This window comes from Gymnoscopelus braueri, assembly GCF_963280865.1.
Source record: "Gymnoscopelus braueri genome assembly, chromosome: 3".
In the NCBI taxonomy this organism is placed as follows: domain Eukaryota; kingdom Metazoa; phylum Chordata; class Actinopteri; order Myctophiformes; family Myctophidae; genus Gymnoscopelus; species Gymnoscopelus braueri.
This window is the reverse complement of record NC_137612.1, coordinates 11,021,917-11,045,252: the sequence shown is the minus strand read 5'-3', so window position 1 is coordinate 11,045,252 and position 23,336 is coordinate 11,021,917. Positions and strand designations below refer to the sequence as shown.

The window sequence follows — 23,336 nt, the reverse complement described above, 5'->3', positions numbered from 1 at the left end:
GGAAAGATGCTAATGTATCTGGTAGGAGACTCAAAGTAGACTCTTTGAGTCTCCTACCAGAGAGATCGCCGTCATCAAATTATTGTCTCAGGAATGCGACAAAGAAAAGAAAATCTCCATGAATTCAATGCTTCATGGGGTGTGTAATCGATAGAAAATAAGTCATTTTTTGGGTGAACTACCAGTTCCTGGTGCCCACTCTGAGTTGTTGCCGAAATTTCCCTAGTGCCCACTCTTCTGGGTGCCCAGTTTTCCCTAGTGCCCAGAACCTGTGCCCAGAACCTTTCCTGTTACCCTCTGGGATTAACGAGTCGGAACCAAGTTGGAAAAGCATCACCCATTGTACCCATGTCAGAGAACCCAGTGTACCTGTCTGTCTTCTGTCTGTGTCCGTTTTATGCCCATATGGACATTTCCGTATCTGTCTCTCTGCGTCCCACTTATGCCCATACAGTATATATGGAGTTCCGTGTCAGGCATGCCCAAATATGGAGTCCATGCCAGTCTATGATGCACAGGGAAGATCAAGCTATATAGAGAGCCATTGATGACAAAAGGGTATACTACATATATGAGGATTTGTGATTTTATAGATATTTTGTGAGATCCGATGATCCGACCAACTTCCCACTTGGCCCTTGGGGTCTCAGCGATGCTTGAGCCGAGTTTGAAGTCGTCGACCATTACCCAGTGCCCACAATGCAATCTGCCATGAGGTAGTTGCCGATTTTCTGCCACGATGTGCACGCAAATACAGTGATGTAACCATGACCACTCAAATTCCGTCTATAAAAGAGGAGGTCACATCGACTCACAGCAGTGACAGTGACCGCTCTGAGGCCCTAGATAACTATTTGAGAGATGCTGTCAAATATGCTGTCAATATTCCATTCACTTCAAATACCTATGGATTATGAAGGCCAGAAGCTTGCTGAAACGATTTTCCAATGGATAATACTTGTCTCAGCGGTGATTGGATTCATTTATGGCTTTGTCATTCAACAATTTGCGTGGATGGTTTATATCGTATTGGCAGGTTGTGCTCTGTCCTGTGTGTTGACCCTGCCTGCATGGCCCATGTACAGACAGAACCCTCTCCCCTGGCAGCCAGTCAGCCAGAAACCTCAGACAATCCTTAACTCATTCCAGGAGTTAAGGGTTTTCTGAGATTTCTGGCATTGACAGGTTTTGACTGTTTTTTCCCCAAAGGCCCAGACTGCTATTTAAGGGTTTGACGTCTTTTGGTGTTTTCAGTGGTTTTCCACTAGATGGCGCTGTTTGCCAACCCGCCACCATCACCATCTGAGTCCCTCAGAGGCACAGAAGCAGCAAAACCACGTGATCGCTAAAAAACAGCATGTCCACTTCTGTGTAAAAAAAAAAGAAAAAGCCCTTTTCTCTTCTTTCTGCTGTTTTGGGGCGAGACCACCCCTCATTTAACTTCCCTCAACTATGGAATGGACCATCGCGGCGGCACAAACTTTTCCCCCCGAGTCTACGAGACCCCCCCCCTACGTCTTTTAAAGCGATCGGCGGATCCATCGTTGTGGCGGATAATCTATGATTTTTCACAAGTTAGTGAAAACACTCGCTGGCAAGGGCAGCATAGACTATGTTTTAACTCTGGCAGTCAATGAGTTAAGAATAAGAACCACACTGTTCTGCCCACTGTTAGTGTGCATTATAGCCTTCTAGTGGTGGTTTTGTGTATGTCTAGGTTTGCACCATGTTATGTCTTTTGATCCTTTGAGCTTGCCATTGTTTCTCAGTATGTGTTCAGTGTTTGCAAGACAGCAGAGGAGAGAGCATGCCAGCATCTATTCTTAATTATTTTGATAAGCCTTGGAAAATATATGACTGTAAGCACATTCTGTTGGTTTTCTTGAAGTCTTCTGTCAGTTTAGTTTTGAAAATAGCCGATCTGCAAGCTCACAACGCCTTGCCTTGCGAGGCGGTGTGAGCTTGTATTTGCTATTTTCACAATATTTATCTGTGGAACTGCTTGTCAGGGTGGGGGTCCCCAGTTCAAAAAATATTTCGGGGGGTCGCGTCCTTAGAAGGTTGAGAACCCCTGGCCTAGGCCACGATCACCATTCGGTGGCCGGTATTTGGGGCAGCTGGTCATCACATGTTCCACAGTCTGTAGTGACCAGGAACATCTGTGGGATCCTCAATGATGTACCGGTGAAGCCTGGATGGCTTCTGCTGCCTTCCACTAGTGGTCACTCCATCTTGCCTTCACCCAGGAAGCCTTGGAGGTGTCAGCTGCTGTTGTGGCCAGCGGTTCTTGGGCCTGTGTGGCAAACTTTTCAGGCCGTGACCCCCCAAAATAATCATATTTGAACTGGGGACCCCCCACCCCGACAAGCACTTGGAATTGTAGGCATTACATTTAGTTTGACTCGGTTCCACAGATAAATATTGTGATTATATATATATTTTCACAATCTTTGTAATATTTGACAATTTGGCCAATATGGTCAAATAAAATGAGCTAATCATCTGGGGACCCCCCAAAATAATTTGGGGAAAATAATACCGAATTAACAAAATTAACCGAAAAAGTAACAAGAACTCCCCAAAAATAAAATGCCCTCTGCGTCCCTGGACCACAGCCATGTGACTCGTAAACCAATATCAAGATAATGGGTTCAACTGCGGGGGTTTATTTCTAAACAATGACCGCCCTGCCGTCAATTATCCCTTGCTTAAAAGATGTTTGTGGTGATGTGTGTTCCTCAGGTGTGCAGCTACATCAGAGGGCAGACCGCTACGTGGCCATGGTCTACGGCATGGAGTCGCAGGGGCGTGGGGAGGCAGAGGAGGTGCTTCGAACCCGACCAGAGCACTGCCAGGTATGGCATGTTAATGAATCAGTGTTCATTTTGACAACAAAAAAATTATTTAGTTTAGTCATAGTCTTTTAAATAAAATGTAATTTAGTTTTAGTCATATTTTAGTCACCTGAAAAGTTTTAGTTTTAGCCTAGTTTTAGTCGACTAAATCTACAGTTGATTTTGTCGTGCCTTGATGGCGTCGTAATGGCTGATTTTACACTTGGTTGCATACTGAAAATAGGCAATCTACAAGCTCACAACGCGTCGCAGCGCGAGACGTTGTGAGCTTGTAGATCTGCTATTTTCAGAGCGCAACACCGAGCGCAACGAAACATAAAATGACTTGTGAGTCAGAGAAGTGCCAGAGTTTTTTTAAAACAGGGTACAGCCAGTGCCAGCGTTTTTAACGATTCTTTTACCTTTTCAAGTAGTCACAAAATATTTTCCGTGATCACCGTCCTCACGGTGATCCCCTCATTACACACACAGGAGTCTCGTAGAATTGGGGAAAAAAATCCAATCGCGGTAATCCGTTCCATAATTGCAGCCAGTTGAAAATAGCATGTTTCGCCAAAAATACATAGTAAAACACAGAATATTTCCCAAATACTTTAACTAGGAAGTGAATGGAGCAGTAAATCTTTGGAACACATTATCTACGGTTCTGTGTTTTTTTGTTTTTTTGTTCTTGTTGCCAGACCCAAGGGGTCGGCCTACATGAGGCTTTGTCCCCCTTTCGTCCATACATGGGCATAAAAGTCTGTCTTTTTTTCGTCCCCCTTTCGTCCATACATGGGCATAAAAGGGAATTTATTCTGGGTCTGGCAGAACCAGGTCTCCTGGTCTTGTTTTTCAACAAACTATAGCCTTTTTTGGCACTCAACGTTTGGATTAGAAAAAAGGGCTATAGCCGTTTTTGGCACTCTTTTTTTATTAGTTCTACTGGATCTCTTATGATCTTCACTAGTCCCTCCCTAACGTTTTAGTCTAGTTTTATCGTATCATAGCTTGGTTTTTATTTAGTTTTCGTCAGTGAAAAAAGGTAGTCAACGAACATTTTCCGTCATAGTTTTAGTCGGCAAAATGAACACTGATGTTAATGAAGCACTATTACACGAGAGGGTGTGCGTTATCGTGATTATTGGTGATGCAGTGCCAGTAATCATGATAAAGCAACGTAATATTCCGCAAAATTTCTATTGACAAAACAGGGTAACAGGAGGTGTGCACCAGGTTATTTTTGGTCTGTCTGGTTTTGGGAGAATCATAGCCTAGGCCTAAGCCTAGGCCTATCACAATTGATTGGATTGAGCATGTTTGCTTCTTGATTTAGAGGTTCTCCAATGATATTTCCCTTTCGTTTTCCTCAGGAAACGTAGACTAGGGAAACCAAGTCGTTTTATGTGAATACAAAGGATACCACTGGATGGCGTTATTGCACAGAGAATTGAGTCTGACAGTGACCCATAGGTTTTACATTTACAGTTAGGGAGATTTTCAATCATCTCATCAAGTTATTGGACAACAACAATGAAGATCTCTTGTCAGTGCATATGTTCTTAAGACTGATAGCCTTCACACTCTACTGTGCTAAAAGGCATGGTCTGCATGCAATCAGTGTATGAAATCTCTCATACCATTAACTGCTCGATCTGCACAAAGATTGAACCACCTGCAGTCGTTTCACTTGTGACTCACCACACTGCATGCATGCCAGGTATTGATGGCCAGGTGGTGCTTGTATCCAGAATGGTAAAGCAGTTAAGCAGTTCTCTCTGAATCTCTCTGAATGAAAGGGCACTTTTCCAAGTTGTTGCTCAGACTTTTTAGGAACTGCTTTCCTTTGATTGGACGTAGCTTTGCTTGCAATAGAATGCAGGGGAAACTGATCCAAAATGTCCCAAAGCCATGTGCCTGCTACAGCATTGAAGTGAACATCTCTTGCCCCATCGCACCCCCTTCTCCTCCTCCAGCGTCTGGCTAGACGCACTTTTGGGAAGCAGACATGTATAGGCTCAAATTCTCACATTTTTACAGAGGAGGATAGGCTTAGCCTATGGAGCCTAGTCAGCCTGCCCTACCCCTAGACAACAGACAGTAATTGCGGTATGTTAATACAAACCATCTCGTTTTATGAGAAGTTATAGGCGAGACTGGTATAGAATTGCTTTATTAATTGTCAGCCAGTAAAGGGAGAAGATTCTCTCAAAATGATCCTTCATTGTCCTATGCCGTTAATCTATATTAAGTTCTGTAGGCCTATACGTGTGTTTGTCACAGTTTTAGTAGTGCTACGTTGAACAAGAAAAGCTACAAAGTCAATTGTTACAAAGTATTAAACTTTACAAAACAATCAGCTCATCCTTAGCCCACCAGCACACTCACTCCAGACGGCCACATTGCATAATCTGTTGGGCATTCCATGTCACACAAAAGTAGCAAAAAAATAGCCTCAAAACGCGTCGCAGTGCGACACGTTTTGAGCTTGTAGATCGGCAATTTTTTCTACTTTTGAATTGGAATCTTGAAAAGTTACGTTTTTATTTAATTTCAAATGCATTCAGTTATATACTTTTGTGTCAACTTTATGAACTTAAATACAAATACATTGGACATAACAAAGACAATAGAATTTTAATACTAGTCATTAAGCTACTAATATAGACTGAAGTAATTAAAGCGGGTCATGTTTGCATGTTGCTGAAATCAATATATCAGTATTCCAATATTAACGTGCAGGCCGCATTAAGTGAAGGTGGAGGCCGCATGTGGCCCCTGGGCAGCCATTTGCCCATGTATGATGTAGAGAAAGGCCTGTATTGACTGAAGCCCACCATGAGAGCCCACCATGAGAGCCCTGCTTCTACAAATACGTCATACATTTCCATGTAATTAGTCTGTTGTAAGATGAATGCAAAACATCACTGTCATGCTTCTTTTGGCATTTCTTCCTCTTATTACCAGTAGCATATTAATAACTGACTACTCATCAGTTTGATGTTATTTTTAACCAATAGGCTGTGTATTCCACACAATTCTATAAGCTGTATATTGTGTAACCAATCCCAATCGGTCATGGCAGTGTTTTGTAGAATTTCCTGTGACCTGAAAATCCTTGTTAGCCCGGCATGACACAGACATCTTGACGAAAGAAATCATTGAAACTGAGCCATTCCCGCTGACCTGATCTCTCACTTTGTCTGTCCCAGAATGATATTTATAGACACAAGGACATGCTAATATATCCTAAAGCTACTGCTGTATGCACTACAGTGCAGTGGTGGAAAAAGTACTACATTGTTTTTACGTTAAGTAAAAGTATCAATACTGCAATATAGAAATACTCTGTTACAAATAAAAGTTTTTCTATGATTTAGTGATTTTCAACTGGGGGGCGGGGGCATTTGATCCATTGGTAAATAGTCATGAATAGGCCTATTTATAGGTCAAAACGTGAATCTGCCTGTTACAGCGCCACCATGAGGCTGATTTGAAAAATGTAGGGTGGCATTTCTTCCTCCTTGGCCTAGTGGGGATGTGCGTACAAAGTTTCACGGAAATCGGAGGCTGCGTTCATGACTATTTACCAATGGATCAAATGCCCCCGCCCCCCAGTTGACAATCACTAAATCATAAAAAAACGATAGAAAGCAATACGTGATTTTTTTTAACGCTCATCTTTTAATTATTATCATTACAAACTAATAAAATAACCCTTGTTGTAAAAAACAAAGTTGAGTACTTTTCCCACCACAGATTTTAATGCATCATTCTGTCTTTACACTGACTGTATTGGCGTTAGTCCAATGTGAGGTAAAATAGTGCTGCACTAAAACCATCATCATAAATGTCAATATAGCCTAAGCAGACTCTCTCACTCAGTGGTGGAAAAAGTACTTAAATGTTTTACTTAAGTAAAAGTTCAATACTGCAATGTAGAAGTACTCTGCTACAAGTAAAAGTCCGGAATTCAAAATTTGAGTAAAAGTATCAAAATGTACTTAAGGTAACAAAAGTAAAAGTACTAAAATATTTGAAAATAGCAGATCTACAAGCTCACAACGCGTGTTGTGAGCTTGTAGATCGGCTATTTTCAAATAGCCTAGGTATAAAGTAGGGCTAAAGTGGTTAATGTATGTTCTATAATGTAATCATTTATATCTACAAAGTAACTAGTAACTAAAGTTTTCAAATAATTGTAGTGGAGTAAAAGTACATTTGCCTCTGAGATGTAGTGGAGTAGAAGTAAAAGTACTGAAAATTGGAAATACCCCCAGTAAAGTAAAAATATCTCAAAGTTGTACAGTAAAAAAAAAGTACAGTAATTGAGTAAATGTACGTAGTTACTTTACACCACTGCTCTCACACGCACGCACGCACGCACGCACGCACGCACTCACACATACAGCATTTGTCCCTATTCTATTTACACTTTACATTAGAAGCTGAATGGAACTTTGCTTAGTTGTGAGTCGGGGTCCATTAGGTCATGGTGGAGGAAGTGTGAAATGAGATGAATAACTAAATGAATGACTGACTGACTGAATGAATGAATGATTTGCATCATATTTACTTGTGCCAGTCTATCCATGCCCTTTGGAATATACAGTAATGTGCTTTTTTGAGTCATTCACTCTTTTCAGATTCCATCCTTATGAATGGGAGCCAGCATTCAGGCATTTCAACTATCACTATGGAAACAGCATGGGTCGCTGTATTGAGTCTACACCTGTTTGTTTTCAAGGACCCTCTGAAAGTTTAACTGACAGTAACTAAAGTGTGTGAGATAGACAGGAGTAGAGAGACGGAGACACACACACTGTGAGAGAGAGAGAGAGAGAGAGAGAGAGAGAGAGAGAGAGAGAGAGAGAGAGAGAGAGAGAGAGAGAGAGAGAGAGAATGAGGGGGAGGGAGGAAGAGTGAGAGGAGGGAGGAGGGAGGGAGGGAGGGATAGCGAGTGCGTGTGAGTGAGAGAAAAGGGAGAAAGACCTGGGTGTCCCTATTTTGGTCATGTCATTATAGACAAAATAATTCAGAAATTTTCAAATATATTCAAAATATTTTTTCCCATAAATAGCTTAAATAGCCGATCTACAAGCTCACAACGTGTCACGATGCAACACGTTTTAGATAGCCTATTTTTGCTATTTTAAAATAGGGCTTAAAGGGATAGTTCCTATCGATTAGTCACCCCATTGAGACTTGAATGCATGGATATGTTTTAGTTTCTGTCTCATTCCTAAGCCAATAATTTGATGACCAGCGGACCGGTAGGCAGCGGTTCCAGTAGGAGACACAAGTAGGAGACACAAAGGAGACTCTTTGTGTCTTCTACCGGAACCGCTCATCAAATTATTGGCTTAGGAATGCGACAAAAACTAAAAAAATATCCATGAATTCAAGTCTCCATGGGGTGACTGATCGATAGGAGAAAAAAAGGTCATTTTGGGGGTGAACTATCCCTTTAAGTGGGTTAATATCAGTCTGACAGCATGTCATTTGGGCTTCTTGTTTACAGAGGCCACAGTGACAGACGTTCAGTATGGGGGCAAGTGTTTGTTAAAGCAAAGGCGCAAATACTTCTACCTCACCTCATGCACAATGACAGCAGCAATGGAAAACAGCCATAGGCTACTAGGTAAAATGTTATATTTATTTCTCATTAGACATAAAAGAGTGTATCCAGCACTGGGAATGAACAGTCTGTAGCATGCTTGATATGATATGATGTACTAACCTATAAAGAGCATCAGGGTACCATATAATCAACATACTGGTTCACATAATAATGTTTGGAGTCAGGTGCTACCGATGGGGAGCACAATGTACCGGGACATGGGATTTTACATCAAACTTGCAAGGCCTTCAAAACACATGGTACTCCATATGGTTTGCATGTGGGAGTTGCGTGAAGTTGGATTTATGCAATGTCAGAGACTTCATTCAAACTCATATATGAACATAATGTCAGGTTTTGCGGATGCTGTTGCACGGGGTGTAAATATAATCTAATTAGCTTATGGAATGGATGGGAAGTAAAGTGCTGTTTCCTCTCCATTCTCTTCCTCCACTCAGCAACTCTCCTTTTTCAAAGGCATTCATCTCATTCTATTCAGTCTCTGTATTTCTGGTACCTGAAAATCTCTAATGATGACAGAAATGGCTCCCTGAAATATTGTTTAGAAATCTCAGCTGGAAGGTTATGTTAGAATTAATATTAATACATAGTATTTCTGACCCTTACCCCGAAACAATATCAGACAATATCAGACAGAGAAAGATACTCTTTGGTTCCTAGAGGGACATACATTCACAATAATTAAAACAATAGCAAACAATGCAAATTCATCTATTACATTTTCTCTAATAAATGCAACCCCATCAACATAACGTAGAGCACATTTTAAATGTAAAACTATGGGACTAGTATAATATATTCATCTAAGAGTCAGCTCTTTAGAAAATATGTTGAAAATATATTTACTTTTTTGAGTTTTTTTCTTTGCCTTGTACAATAAATGTATTTCTAACTTTCTATTTTTTATTATGCATGTACATTATTCACACTCCTACAAATCTGGAACATCAACATAGAAAACTGTTGGGATTTTCGATATTGTCTTTCCAGGTGAAACGATGCTCAACAGGATTGTTAAGTCTTTATGAATTTACACCTCATCAAGAAATTAACCTTTAAAGGAATGACGACTCCTCTGAACACATTTCAGAAAATATTGAAATCAATACAAAACCGTTTTCTTTTTCTTCTCTCTTCCGGATCCAAACTGAACTCAGATTGTTTTGCCAATCTGTGGAACACATAAATAATAATACTACAAAAGAAAATGATCACATTAAGGTGCTCTGTCATACCAGGAAATGGGCACAGTATCACAGTGCTTCTCTGTATTCTCTAAAGTCTAAATACTGTATGTATTCTCTGCAGCGAAAAACAGTATGATGATGACGCTATACTTGCTTTAAATAAAACGGAACAAAATTGATAATCTCACGATGAAGACAGAATATCAGGAATATAAATTGAAATATATGTGTTTATCACATACCCAGCCTTTATTTACCCTGGTTGATGGGAACGATAAAAGGGACAGAAAGGGCCGTATCAGCTAAAGCATCACCATGCACTCTGACGAAAGAACTCGGCATGTGAAGCATGGATTAAAATCCGTCGGCAGACACCCCCACCACACAATGGTGTGGTACAATTCACGGCTGAGGAGACACTTTTACGGGTGCCTAAGAATCAAAACATAGAGAGGAAACAAGCTAGCGGCCAACAGTCAACAGTGCGTAGAATGGCTGTGTACCAACATGGGCAAGGCCCGCCAGCAGGACCTCTGCCAACTCCCTCTCCACACTGTAGGGAAATCCCAGCACGACTACCATTTTGTTCACCGGGGGAAATTCCTCATTGACAGTAATGTTAATGTTTTTATTAAATTAAAGTGGTGAACATATGCTATTTTCTCGTTGTCTTTGTTAGTGAATAAGGCTACGGTATGTGATAAACAAAATTATCGCCTGGCATTCGTCTTTGCCCTCAGCATCCAACCAAGTGGCTGGCTGCATAACGTTGGGCATAGTTAAATGTAATTATATATATATATATATATATATATATATATATATATATATATATATATATATATATATATATATATGAAAATGAATTATTGCACTCATACATTCATGCACGTACACAGACATGCACACCTATTAACATAAACACAAAGCATGGATGCCAGTACATAACCTAAGGCCAGTTTTCCGGATGGAGAAACATGGAAAGTATAGTGATTATATTTCCCCCAAACACAATGCTTTATCTGTATTTATGTGTATTGTCTCAGCTGAATTATTTCCACCATTCTGCAGTCCTGCATGTCATTGCTTTGCGTGGTTTGCCTGCAGCCTGTCTGTCTATACTGTGCCATTGTATATTCCACCCAGTCTGTACCGTTGTTTCTCAAGGGACCCCAAAGGATCTTTGAGAATGTCCCAAGGGGCCATCATCGAACACTAGACAGTAATCTGTGCTAAATCAAATCTAAGAATGGCAGAATTTCCGTACGTGGGCATCAGACTGTAATGAGAGAGTGCTCATCGGCTAAATTGAATGTTTTCGGTCCCTGGTAAGAGGACAGGAAAGAAGTATATCTGTATCTATCGTATATCTATCTATCGTGTATCTATCTATCTGTCACATATATATATAAATATATAGATATAGATATACTATAGATATGTTTTTACTTATTTCACAGAGGACTTCTGTCATTTTGAATTGAAATCTGTTTGTGTTTTTGGTGTCATCATAATGACAATATCGGACTCATTATCTTGAGAAAAAACTGTAGCTCCTTGTGTGGATTTTCATTTTTCTTTCTTCACTGTTTCTGATTTGATCTTCACCCTTCTGGCTCCCATTTTCTGTCTTTTGTCTAGGGATGGGATGCTGTCATTTTAGACGTTAGAGCATTCCCTCTCCTCTCCCTGAAGCGACTGCAACTCCTGAGCCACGTGGTTGTCCTGCCCGCCCCCTGGTAGTGTGTTCGCCCGCCTCTTCTGAAGGCTCTCCATGTGGTTAGATCCTCGCTGGCGACCGGGGTTACTGCTCACTTTAGGGCTGTCTTTTTCTAGAAGTCTTTGGGAGGGGTTGGCACCCGAACCATCACCGTGAAAGTGATCTTCCTCATCGGTGTCGGCGTCGATGAACTTGTTGATGGATGCGTCGTGGAACGTGAAGATGCCGGGAAGCAAGGTCTCAATGCTTTTGTTGGGCGTCCTGTTGCTGGCGGTTGTGTAAACGGACACTTCTGGGCTCTGGAGTGACGAACTATCTGAGACGACTCCTGCTCCTGACCTCCTACGGCGAGGTGGGGAGGGGCCACCTGCCTCCCTGCCTCTGTAGTCAACCTTGAGTGATTGGCTTTTGGGCGGGTTGCTGCTGTCTCCAGGGTTGTCGGAATGCTTTGAGGCTCGCCCTGTCTTAGGCGTTGTGGTGCCTTGAGATCCCTCGTGTTCATTCTCCAGTGTTGTCTCCAGGCCTGGATTGGTGCTGACCCTCCCTGAAATGTTGCTGGCGGGGCTGTGACTATAGCGGTTGCTCTCTGAGAAGTCGGCGCAGCTGATGAAGCTGTCAATGCTGGATATGCTTTTCATGTGTTCAGCTCTCGTGATGGGTTCACCAGGGATGCTTAACATCTCTATCTCGGTTCCCTTTTCGACTGTTTTGGCAGCTGGCCGTTTGTCTTTGTCGAGGTCAGGTTGGGACTGGGCCTTAGACATCTTGTTGTACATCTCCTCCAGCTTTTGTGCGTTAAGATGCTGAGGGCTGGAGGGCCTGGCTTTCTCCTGGAAGCTGGGTTGGAAGGTCTTGGCAGGGATGGCCTCCATCATTGGATGTTTGGGCATCTCCTTCTGGTTACCGGGAGGGATATGGTTGCCTTGCAATTTCTCCTTCTTTTTTTCTCCGTCCTCCACCAAAATGTCCACAAACTCTGCCTTACCAGTGAATACATCTTTCATGTTCATAGAGACAATGCTACCATTTCTCTTAGCCTTTTCAAGGGCCTCTCGTCTTTTGACGGCTTTCTCCTGCCTCTTTTGCTCCCTGTAAAATTCAGAGAAGTTGTTCACAATGATGGGGATAGGCAGGGCTATCACCAGTACTCCGGCTATGCAGCACAGACCCCCGATTATCTTTCCTAGAAGAGTTTTGGGGTAGATGTCTCCATAGCCTACTGTGGTCATCGTAATAGTAGCCCACCAGAAGGAGGCCGGAATGCTCTTGAACTTGGTGTCGTCCTCGTCCTTCTCAGCAAAGAAGACCAGGCTGGAGAAGATCATGATTCCCATGGCCAGGAAAAGGATAAGCAATCCCAGTTCATTGTAGCTCCTCCTTAGGGTGAAACCCAGAGACTGGAGGCCCGTGGAATGACGAGCGAGCTTCAGGATTCTCAGGATACGCATAATCCTGAAGATCTGCACCACGCGGCGGACATTCTGGAACTGCAGCACGCTCTTGTTGGATTCGGTCAGGAAGATGGTGACGTAGTATGGCAGGATGGCCAGAAGGTCGATGATGTTCAGGGGACCCTTGAAGAACTTCCACTTGTTGGGCGAGGACAGGAAGCGGAGCAGGTATTCCATGGTGAACCAGGCGATGCACACGGCCTCCACATGGGCCAGTTTGGGGTTGTCTGTGACCTGACCGAACTCGTCTGTGGTCTGCAGCTCTGGGAGGGTGTTCAGAGACAAGGCAATGGTGGACAGTATGATGAAGAGGATGGAGAGGACGCCCAGGATCTGTAAGACAAAGCCAAAGTACCACACATATTACTATGACATGAAAATTATTGGAAAAATGCATGTCCCCCACTCCTTTGGGGTATTTTTTTGTCACTGTACATGTGCACACCTATATTAAAACTGCCTTGTTGAGGGTGGGAGGAAGGTGGACAGTGGGCATCACAAATGTAACATGCCCATATATGGAGACAACTTTAAACTAGATTTGAAGGCCGCATAGCAGCCTGAACATAATATATATATATATATATATTTAGGGCTTTTCTGCCTTTATTTTGATAGTATAGTGGAGAGTGACAGGAAACAGGGAGAGAGAGAGAGACAGGGAGTGACACACAGCGAAGGCTGTCATGGCTCGGGAATCAAACCCGCGACTCGCTGTCAGACTACATTAGAGCCTATGTGGTACGCGCCTTAACCACTAGGCCATTGGCGCCACAGTGCCTGCCCTACTACGCTAACATGTACACAAGTATGTGTGCATGGGTGTGTCTCCACGCGTGCTTTCGAATCACACCGCACTCTATCCGAAGTGCCTCTTAGATCGCCTTTTGAAACACCATTCTGTTTGCTGCTGCTTTTAACAGTTATTATTTCCCCCCTTTCTGATCGCCTTTTAAAACACCTATATTTAATAATATTAGATATATTTGTATTCTTCTCGTTTATTTAAAGGACCCCAATGGGAAACAAGCCATAGTGCTATATATACAATACTATGCAAATAAACAAGTAGAAATCGAAGAAAAAAAAGAAGTACAGTTACAGTAAACAGTTGAATTAAACCTCCATTCATCGGAAAATCATCCAGAAGAGAAAGGGGGGAAATAACTGTTAAAAGCAGCAGCAAACAGAATGGTGGAGGCGATCTAAAAGAACTAACTAATATTATGAAATGTAATAATTGCGTTGTAATCGCTATAGATAGATAGCAAACAGAATGGTGTTTTAAAAGGCGATCTAAAAGGCACTTTGGATAGAGTGCGGTGTGATTCGAAAGCACGCCGCCTCCACGTGCATGTCTTCCACCAGGCAGAGCAGACCAGAGGAGGTATTCATCTCCGGTGTCACTGCTTATGTATGCAAACAGGAAGTAGGACAGGGCTGTCCCATGACGTCATACAGCCAGTCATTAACAGCTAATGACGAAGTAACGGAAAACGAGATCTGAGCTTGGCACCGAGGTAGCATTGTATTCTGTCTCAACACAATTACACACACACGCACACACACGCACACACTCACACACACACGCACACACACACACACACACACACACACACACACACACACACACACACACACACACACACACACACACACACACATACGCACACACACACACACACACACACACACACACACACACACACACACACACACACACACACACACACACACACACACACACACACACACACACACACACTTCTCTCCTCTCTTCTTCCCAGTCTGTCTGTACTGTAGGTTTGCGCCCTCATTATGCATAGATCCATATTCAATTCCTATTTTACTGAAAAACACTCACATATTTAGTTAGTTAGTTAAAGTTTATTTCGGTCATAAGCCATGTACACATATGACATTTCGTACAATTAAAAACAAAAACAAAGCAGCACAAGACTGCTAGACAGAAAAGATGTAGGCTGAAGCTTTAGCTTATGTCTACCCTTCTTGCTTTAAAAAAGCTATATACAACAGAAAAATAATTGCATAATAATCAATCATTGAAACAAAGACACTATTTCTACCCTTTAAATAATTAACAATTACACATCACTATTTTTGTTACAGCAACGTATGTAATTATCATATTATATTGATATGATATGTGCACGTGTGCATGTGCACGTGCACACACACCTAGCAGTTGCACATCTGCAAAATCCAGAGGTTTCTGCTACATTCACTGCGGTCCTGTAACGTTTTCCTTCCCAGGGTGTTAATAGAGCCCTGGGAAGTCCATATCCCATACAATCCCCTCTCTGGCTGGCTGGGTTTGGCAAACTGCCTGGAAGTGAAAAGGTATGTAGTTGTAGTTGTACACGAGAGAGAAGTGACTATGAAGGTGGAGCCAGTCATGCCTCAATCGCCCCTCAACAGTTAGCACACTCATCGTGTCACACCTGGGGTCGGTTTCAACGCCGTCTTTCGTATTTTGCACGATTCATTAGCCATGCGTCAGGCTACATTAAACATGATCTGATGCATGTGGTTTCCACTGAAAGGGTCCACGTTTTTAGAATGCAGAACGCTCAGAAAGTCAACAGCTCATCCTTGCCTTAATCAACCACTGGCTGGCTGCAGAGCTGGTGTACATGTTCTGTTTCACAACCACGTCAGGTCTTTAAGGGTTTCTGTGGTGATGTAACTGACCCCGAATCAAGAGTCCACTGGAAGCGGCACACACAGGAGCTGCAAACGACTCCGTGACTTTTCCCTGTTACTTTTAAGGGCCGTGTTATTGCTTCCAACTGACATTTGTTGTTGTAAGTCTCTCTGGTGCGATTATTTCATAGCAGGGAAATCTGCTTCTAATGGGTTGCGTTTCACCGAGTTCATCCATCACTTCAGATCTCTGGGGATCCAGACCGGAGGCAGGCTATTTTAAGGGAAGGCTCTGATTGAGTTTAAAATTTCGTCTGCCCTTTTATACACTGAACTGCTTTGCTCTGAGTTTGAAATGCCTTAGTCAGGAGTGGCATCCCCCCCCCCCCCCACCCCCCCCCGACCGGATGTCTCTACCTAGTCTACTTCATCTCCCAAAGGCCAAGGTGTACAGTATGCGTAGGTAGTCATCTGGCCAGTGTTAATTGGCTTATGTCTGCTTATTGGTGCGATGGAATAATCCCACTGTCCACTGGCCCCGGAACACACACACACTCACCACTTTGACCTTGGTGTTGTAGGCTAGTGGAAGAAGAATAGAATACAGTAGGATGTGACACAGTCAGCCTTCCTAATCCACAGTGCCATGTTTACAACATAATGGGCTCAGCACATTATCGTTTCGTGCCAGGCTATATAATCTGTTGTCTTCAGTGACCATGACAGGAGTGTGTACAGTATACAGTCAAATCAATCACAGTGAAAAGAAAAATACAACTTAAAGGACCGTGATTTTCTAATTACATGGCCATTGATGGATCAAGGCACATGGGATTTGCTGTGTGTCACTCCCTGTCTCTCTCTCTCCATTTCCTGTCACTCTCCACTATACTATCAAAATAAAGGCAGAAAAGCCCTAACAAATATATATATACAAAAAGAAGGGAAGCCACTAATGCACACAGACTAAGGCAGTTGTTCTCAAACGTTTTCATGTAAAGGACCCCCAAATTGAGCTTAAATCGCCACGGCATCTGAAAATGTTTTGTCCCAGACGAGAAGAGTTGTGTTAAACAAAATTCACAATTATTCAAAATGTTCCTATACTTTCAAGATAAAAGAAATATGTTCAAAAATAGGATCCCTTGGGCCCCACTTTGAGAAGCACTGGACTAAGGCATACATGTGCACACACCACCCACACACTCTTGGTAATTAGCCCCTGAGCCTCCCTTTCCCATAGTCCAGGGTGAATATTTAATATCTTCCTGAAGTGCAAAGCTATATCCTCCTGTCCTGAAAAAAGAGGTGAGCGAGCGTGAGCTCAGTGGGGCGTGAAGGACAACAAAGCTGGCGACGTTGCCCAGTTTTCATGTTGCCTCTCAAGGTTATAGCCCTGTGTCTTAGACCACGTTACGGAAGAATGTTGCTGTCAACGATGTATTCATTTATTTACTTTAAATCGCGGTGCGACACGTTGTGAGCTTGTAGATCGGCTATATATTCAAGGATTTGCACACATTTTCATGATTTTTTTCAAAAAATAGTAGATCTACAAGCTCAAAGCACGGAACTCGGTGCCGTGCTATGAGCTTGTATATCTGCTATTTTTGAATAGCCAAAGAAATCTTAAAATGACAGATGCGTTCCCGGTCTTAATGGGTATTAACTATTATTGAGGATTGAAGTATTTAATTCTGTGATAGTATCCCCTGAGAATGTAACCATTCAAACTTTCACAAGTTTTGCATGTCACCCATAAAGGCCCAAATCACAACCTGTGCAGACAGTTGTGATTAATCACCTTCTCCCCTGAATCAAACCTTGTACCCGCCTGGCTACACACCCAGTTTTACTATCAGCTGTTTGGGGAGCCTGAGCAGCAGTGGTGGAAGAAGTACTCAGATATTTTACTTAAAGTTGCACAATGCAGAATCACAAATAACGATTTTTAGCAACCTCTGCTGGTCACTACCGTCACTGCATACAATTTCCCTAGTCCTCGATTACCCAGAATTCCATTCGTTTTCACCGGAAGCCGGAAGCGTTTCAAAAAGCGATCTTTTAATTGTTTTATACTATCTACGGATCGTTTCTCTTAGCCAGTGGAGCATTAGTTACCATGAGCTGTGCTTTCTTTTTCTGTTCTTTTTCGATCTTCCAATCCTACATTATCTTAAAATCAGCGTGAGGTTCCTTTTTGTTAATAGCGCGGTAGTTCCTGGCCAAACAGGAAACCGTTGCGGTAGTTCCTGAGGACGTCGGCCACGACGTCATGACGTTGGCCAGGAACGTCATTTTCCCGGGAAAGTCCCCCCCGTACACGTTCAATAGAAAATATATAAATAAAAGGCTTCCGGGGGTGAAATTCACGGAGTGGGTGTTGTGAAACTTTTGCCACTCGCAAAAGATATACAATTTAACTTTAGTTTTGTTGAAAACGTTACCTAGTATTACTTTAAGTAAAAGCAGCAATACCACTATATAAAATACTCATGTTACTCTGTTAGGGCGCGCTCCCACCAAAACATGGTCGGGTGCTGTTAAACGCAGGTTTTGCGCAGCCACAGTTTTTTGCAGCCAGCGGATTCTAAAAAACGGGAGTGACGCACCTGTCACTCACTTTCAGGACCCTCCCCGTAGCCCGCACCGCCTTCTGCCTTGAGCACCATGGTGCTTCCTGAGTCTTTAGAGAAGAGGAACACGATTACCTCATGCCGTCCGACAACACAGTAAAAGTCCAGAATTTAAAAAAATACTTGAGTAAAAGCACAAAAAGTATTGGTATTGGTATAAGCACATTGAAAATGTGCTTACAGTACCAAAAGTAAACATACTCATTATGAGAAATTTCAAGTTTTCAAAATGTATCGATATCTTTTGAAAATAGCAGATCTACAAGCTCACAATGCGTCGCATCGCGACGCATTGTGAGCTTGTAGATCGGTTATTTTCAAATGGCCGAAATGTATATAGGGCTTACTGTATATGGTGGTTACTGTATATATTTTGTATATATTTTGTAATAATAATCCAAATCTACAAAGTAACTAGTAACGAAAGTTTTCATATAATTGTAGTGGAATAAAAGTACAATATTTGCCGCTGAGATGTAGTGGAGTAGAAGTAAAAGTACTGAAAATTGAAAATAATCCAGTAAAGTAAAAAAATACCTCCAAATACACCACTGCTTTTGGGGTTTCATGAGGAAGTTTGTACATTTTTATTTAATGTATCAATTTCTCCAGGGCCAGAGTAATGGGCTGTGCCATGTGGGGTGTTTATTATCCACTTAAAGCCAACCTACAAGCTCACTATGTGTCGATATTTATTTTATGATTAAAATCTTTTGAAAATATTCTCCTAGTCAATAAAACATCGACTGATGCACTTTTCCTGGAGTCACTGGGTGTTTCGGGTTTTGCAACAGACACCCTCCTCCAGGCGACCCGACTGAGGCTGATCAGGCCCCGGCCTAGGGCTTCCACGACTAGAGATTTTTACTGGTCGACTAATTTGACCCAGTGGTAGCCGACTAGTCGAGTTTACCTATTAAAAAAAAGAAAAAAAGAAAAAAAAAAAGAAAAGATGGCATGATTCAGCCCCCACTGTCTCTTGAGGGGAGTTAGAGACAGTGCTAGTTAGGGGGTTAGGGTTAGCCTGGCACTCGCCAGACCGACTACGCAGATCCATGCATGCTGCATTTACAGTGCAACCTACAACGTGCATGGATCCACGCCATCGGTCCGACCAATGCCAGGAAAGTTGAGACGTTGCAGCAGTTGGCGACACTAGGAGGTTCTAGGCACTATAATGACATGCCCAAAGCAGGGATGACAGGGTGAAAGTGGTTAATGTATGTGATGCTGTATAATAATAATAATGATAACATACAATTTACATAGCGCTAAACGCTTTTCTGATTACTCAAAGTCGTTTCACAAAACCGAAAACAGAATAAAAACTTAATTATAAGGAATTAGGAAAACACGATGATAGTGTCGCTAACTGACAATAACTGATGATGATCCATCTAACAGTGAGATGCATGGTGTAAATTAAAGGCTTATAAGTGGATGAGTCCTTTTCACCACCTGAGCTGGTCTATGGAGGGAATTACACCCTCACACACACACACACACACACACACACACACACACACACACACACACACACACACACACACACACACACACACACACACACACACACACACACACACACACACACACACACACACACACACACACACAGTGACTCATTGGGCAGATTGGGCACAGATGGTTTCTTTAATCCTGTTATGGCACCAGTATGATTTGCCAATAAATGTTTGCTGGCCCTCAGTGCTATAACAGCTGACCTTCCTGTTCCAGAGCTTGTTATGGGGCGGATTTGGTGTCGCTTCCACTGCACGATGCCGGTGACTCTGTGTTTTTGTTTTTATTGCACACGGTGCAGTGGAAGAGAGATGAATGGAGTTGCCCAGCCAGGCCCCAGATGGAAAAAACAGAGAGTAGAGAATCTATTTCCTCACTGGAGAAAAGGAGAGCAATGTAGAAGCGTAAACACTTCCTTCACCAGGGAAACAGAAAGACACGGACTCAGGTGTAAACCTATCCACCAGCCTGTTTACTTTCCCTCCTCCTGTCCCATCACTGCAAACAATTACCATCTTGGATAATGAGGAGTATTTGTCTCCATCATCATTACAAAGAAGTTGAAGTTGTAGCAATGAGGATAAACTCAGGAAGTGCAGGAAAAGAGAGTAAGGGCCCTATTTTCGCCGGTGCCTTACCCATTATCCCTGAACTTCTTTGCCATTTTTTACTATTTAAAAGAAAAAATTCAAATAGTTCAACTAGCCGATCTACATCGACACGTTGTGAGCTTGTAGATTGGCTATTTGAACTATTTGAAAATGTTTTTGAAAATAGTTAATACTTTGTTGTATGACCTTGTTTTTCACCAAAAATAATTGATTTATTCAAATGTATATTTTACAAAGGAACACAAGCAGATTCTGCCAGTTAATGTAAAAACAAAACAAACAAAAAACTAATTTGTACTATTCTGGTAAAGCTAAACTAAACTATGTTTATACTTTGATGGAAGTTCTCGAAGATTGAAGGTCACTATTAGTGACCAAGGTATATGTTAGCACAGTAGGTGAAATAGGCATATACAATTATATATTGGCAGTAGCCGCTTTGTTTGAATTCATTTACAAGCTATAAAAGGGTGATTCTATTACCTGTTGCACCATACAATGATAGAGACAGATAAAGATGGTGGATAATATTTGGACTTATATCTTCATGTCCAGCTATACTGTACAACCCACACTTCTACAAAAGTCCAACATCACTTTTAACAAGGCTAAATGGGAGGTTCTCAAACTTTTTCATGCCAAAATAATTTGGCATGAAAAAAGCATTTGGCCGCCGACCACCATCGGAAAATATTTTGTGTCACGGACCCCCATATAGCCCGGGCGTTTCGGGCCATATTTTGATGGAATCGTGCACTTTACGATAAAAGCATGAAATTTGGCACACAGTTAGGGCATGCCATAAGGAACATTTTTGGCTATTGGGCCATCGCAGATTTGTCCTGTGGTAACCATGGCAGCCATTTTCCAAAATGGCCTCCATCTGCTGTTATTTTACCAATAACTAAGGTGCTAGACCACCTAGGATCTTGAAAAATGTTCCTTATGGCATGCCCTAACTGTGTGCCAAATGTCATGCTTTTATCGTAAAGTGCACGATTCCATCAAAATATGGCCCGAAATGCCCGGACTAATACAAGATGTATGTTGATAAAATGTTTCCAAAATATTCAAAACTTTTCAAGAACTTTCAAGATATAATATTGTAGATCGCCTATTTTCAAATTTCAAATCACAATTTTCTCGAAGCACAAAGGGCCAAACAAAACAGAACCAGATAAAAGTCTATCTTGAAGTCAAATAGTAAGAATTCATTCTTTTTTTTACAACACCAGTGATTTTCTTTTTTAAATAAATGAAGAGTTCTTATTTTCTAAAATGCCCTAGTATCAGTGTTGATTTTGACAGCATCTGTATTTTGATTCAGTTTTAGTCATAGTCTTTTGAATAAAATTCCATTTAGTTTTAGTCATATTTTAATCATCTGAAATGTTTTAGTTTTTGTCCAGTTTTAGTCGAGTAGATATCATAAGATTATAGTCGACTAAATCTACAGTTGATTTAGTCGACTAAAATGTATTTTGTCGGTTTTGATGCCGTCGTAATGGCTGATTTTTACACTTTTTGCATGCTGAAAATAGACGATCTACAAGCTCGCAACATGTTGCGATGCGTTGTGATCTTGTAGATCTGTTTTTTTTTATATCTTGAAAGTTCTTGACGTGTCACGCTGCGACGCGTTGTGAGCTTGTAGATCTGCTATTTTCAGAGAGCAACACCCGAGCGCATAAAATGACTTGTCTTTTAGTTCTACTGGATCTCTTCTCCACTCGTCCCTCCCTAACATTTTAGTCTAGTTTTTATTTGTTGACGAAATTGTCAATATATTTAGTTTTAGTTTTAGTCATCGTAGCTTAGTTTTTATTTCGTTTTCGTCAGTGAAAAAAGGAGGTTGACGAACGTTTTTCGTCATAGTTTTAGTCGACGAAATCAACACTGCCTAGTATGCCCTAGAAGTCTTCTCTCTGGTTCTGAATGTGAAACCAAGGGGACATTAGGCATCTCTCCAACCTAACAGGACCTCCCGCCTACCGCACAGATGTGACCTCAACCTTATTTGGGTCGTTCCAACTCACCCTCCATCCTGTCCAACCTTTTTGGAAACTGGCTTTGGGGAGCTTGGGCCTGTCCTAGTCGTTTGAAGAGTGGGGGGGTGGGGGGGGGGACTGACTGACAGAGAGATAGATGGACTGGGGCTTGCAGGGCTGACACAGACTGGTCCGGCGTTGCGAGGCAATACGGGCCAGCCTGCATGCCAGGGTCCCCTACTAAAACATCTGTGGTTGCCACCCTTTCCTCTAGTGACCGGAAACCCTCTCGCTCACAGAAGCATCTGGACCATCTGCTGTAAATGGGTGCACATTGGGGGAATGTGTGCCACAAGGTTCATTTGCAGAACACTTGTACCTTTAGTACAGCAAGTACTCCATGAATGCTGGAAAAGGTACTTACATTTTTTACTCAAGTAAAAGTATCAATACTGCAATACTCTGTTACAAGTGAAAGTCTGGAATAAAAAATGTACTTGAGTAAAAGTACAAAAGTAATGGCATCAAAAAAGTAGAAGTACTCTATGCAGATTACTCTACTCTATGCAGTATTATGCAGAGTGTCCCGTTTCACAAGGTATCATAATGTATACAATGTATTAAGATCTTTAGAAAATTGCAGATCTACAAGCTCCGACACGTTGTGAGCTTGTAGATCGACTATTTTCAAATAGCCAAAGTTTAAATAGGGCTGAAGTGGTTAATGTATGTTTTGTAAAAATAATTCAAACCTACAAAGGAACAAGTAATTAAAGTTTTTAAATAATTGTAGTGGAGTAAAAAGTACAATATTTGCCTCTGAGATGCAGTGGAGTAGAAGTAAAAGTATTGAAAATTGGAAGTACTCTTCACACTATGGTCTCGGGTGCGCACTCCAGACCGCTTGGCAGGTGTCGCGCTAGTGTGAATGTTGCGTATCGTTCCCCGAAACGGATCACCGTTCCGTTCCCGAAACCACCTCCGGAGACAGTCTCGGATCTGGATCATGCGTATTTGGGTACGGTACGCTGCAATGTGAAAGCAAGCGTACCGTTAGACGGAAGTGGCCCGCTATTTGTAATA

At 42.0% G+C, this 23,336-nt stretch overlaps 2 protein-coding genes across 2 annotated transcripts in view; one reads left to right on the top strand and one right to left on the bottom strand.

The window, feature by feature from the left end:
- LOC308082533 (AMP deaminase 2-like) overlaps positions 1-23,336 on the top strand; it is a gene marked incomplete at its 5' end in the record, with an annotated part of 557,360 nt that overhangs the window by 175,235 nt on the left and 358,789 nt on the right. Inside the window, one exon of the transcript XR_013932932.1 lies at positions 21,593-21,662. The remainder of the gene's footprint in view (positions 1-21,592; positions 21,663-23,336) is intronic.
- The window catches only part of LOC308081790 (potassium voltage-gated channel subfamily B member 1-like), a gene marked incomplete at both ends in the record, with an annotated part of 66,281 nt that continues 54,266 nt past the window's right edge, over positions 11,322-23,336 (bottom strand). The window contains one exon of the mRNA XM_080423414.1: positions 11,322-13,166. Coding sequence (XP_080279540.1) covers positions 11,322-13,166 — 1,845 coding nt within the window. The remainder of the gene's footprint in view (positions 13,167-23,336) is intronic.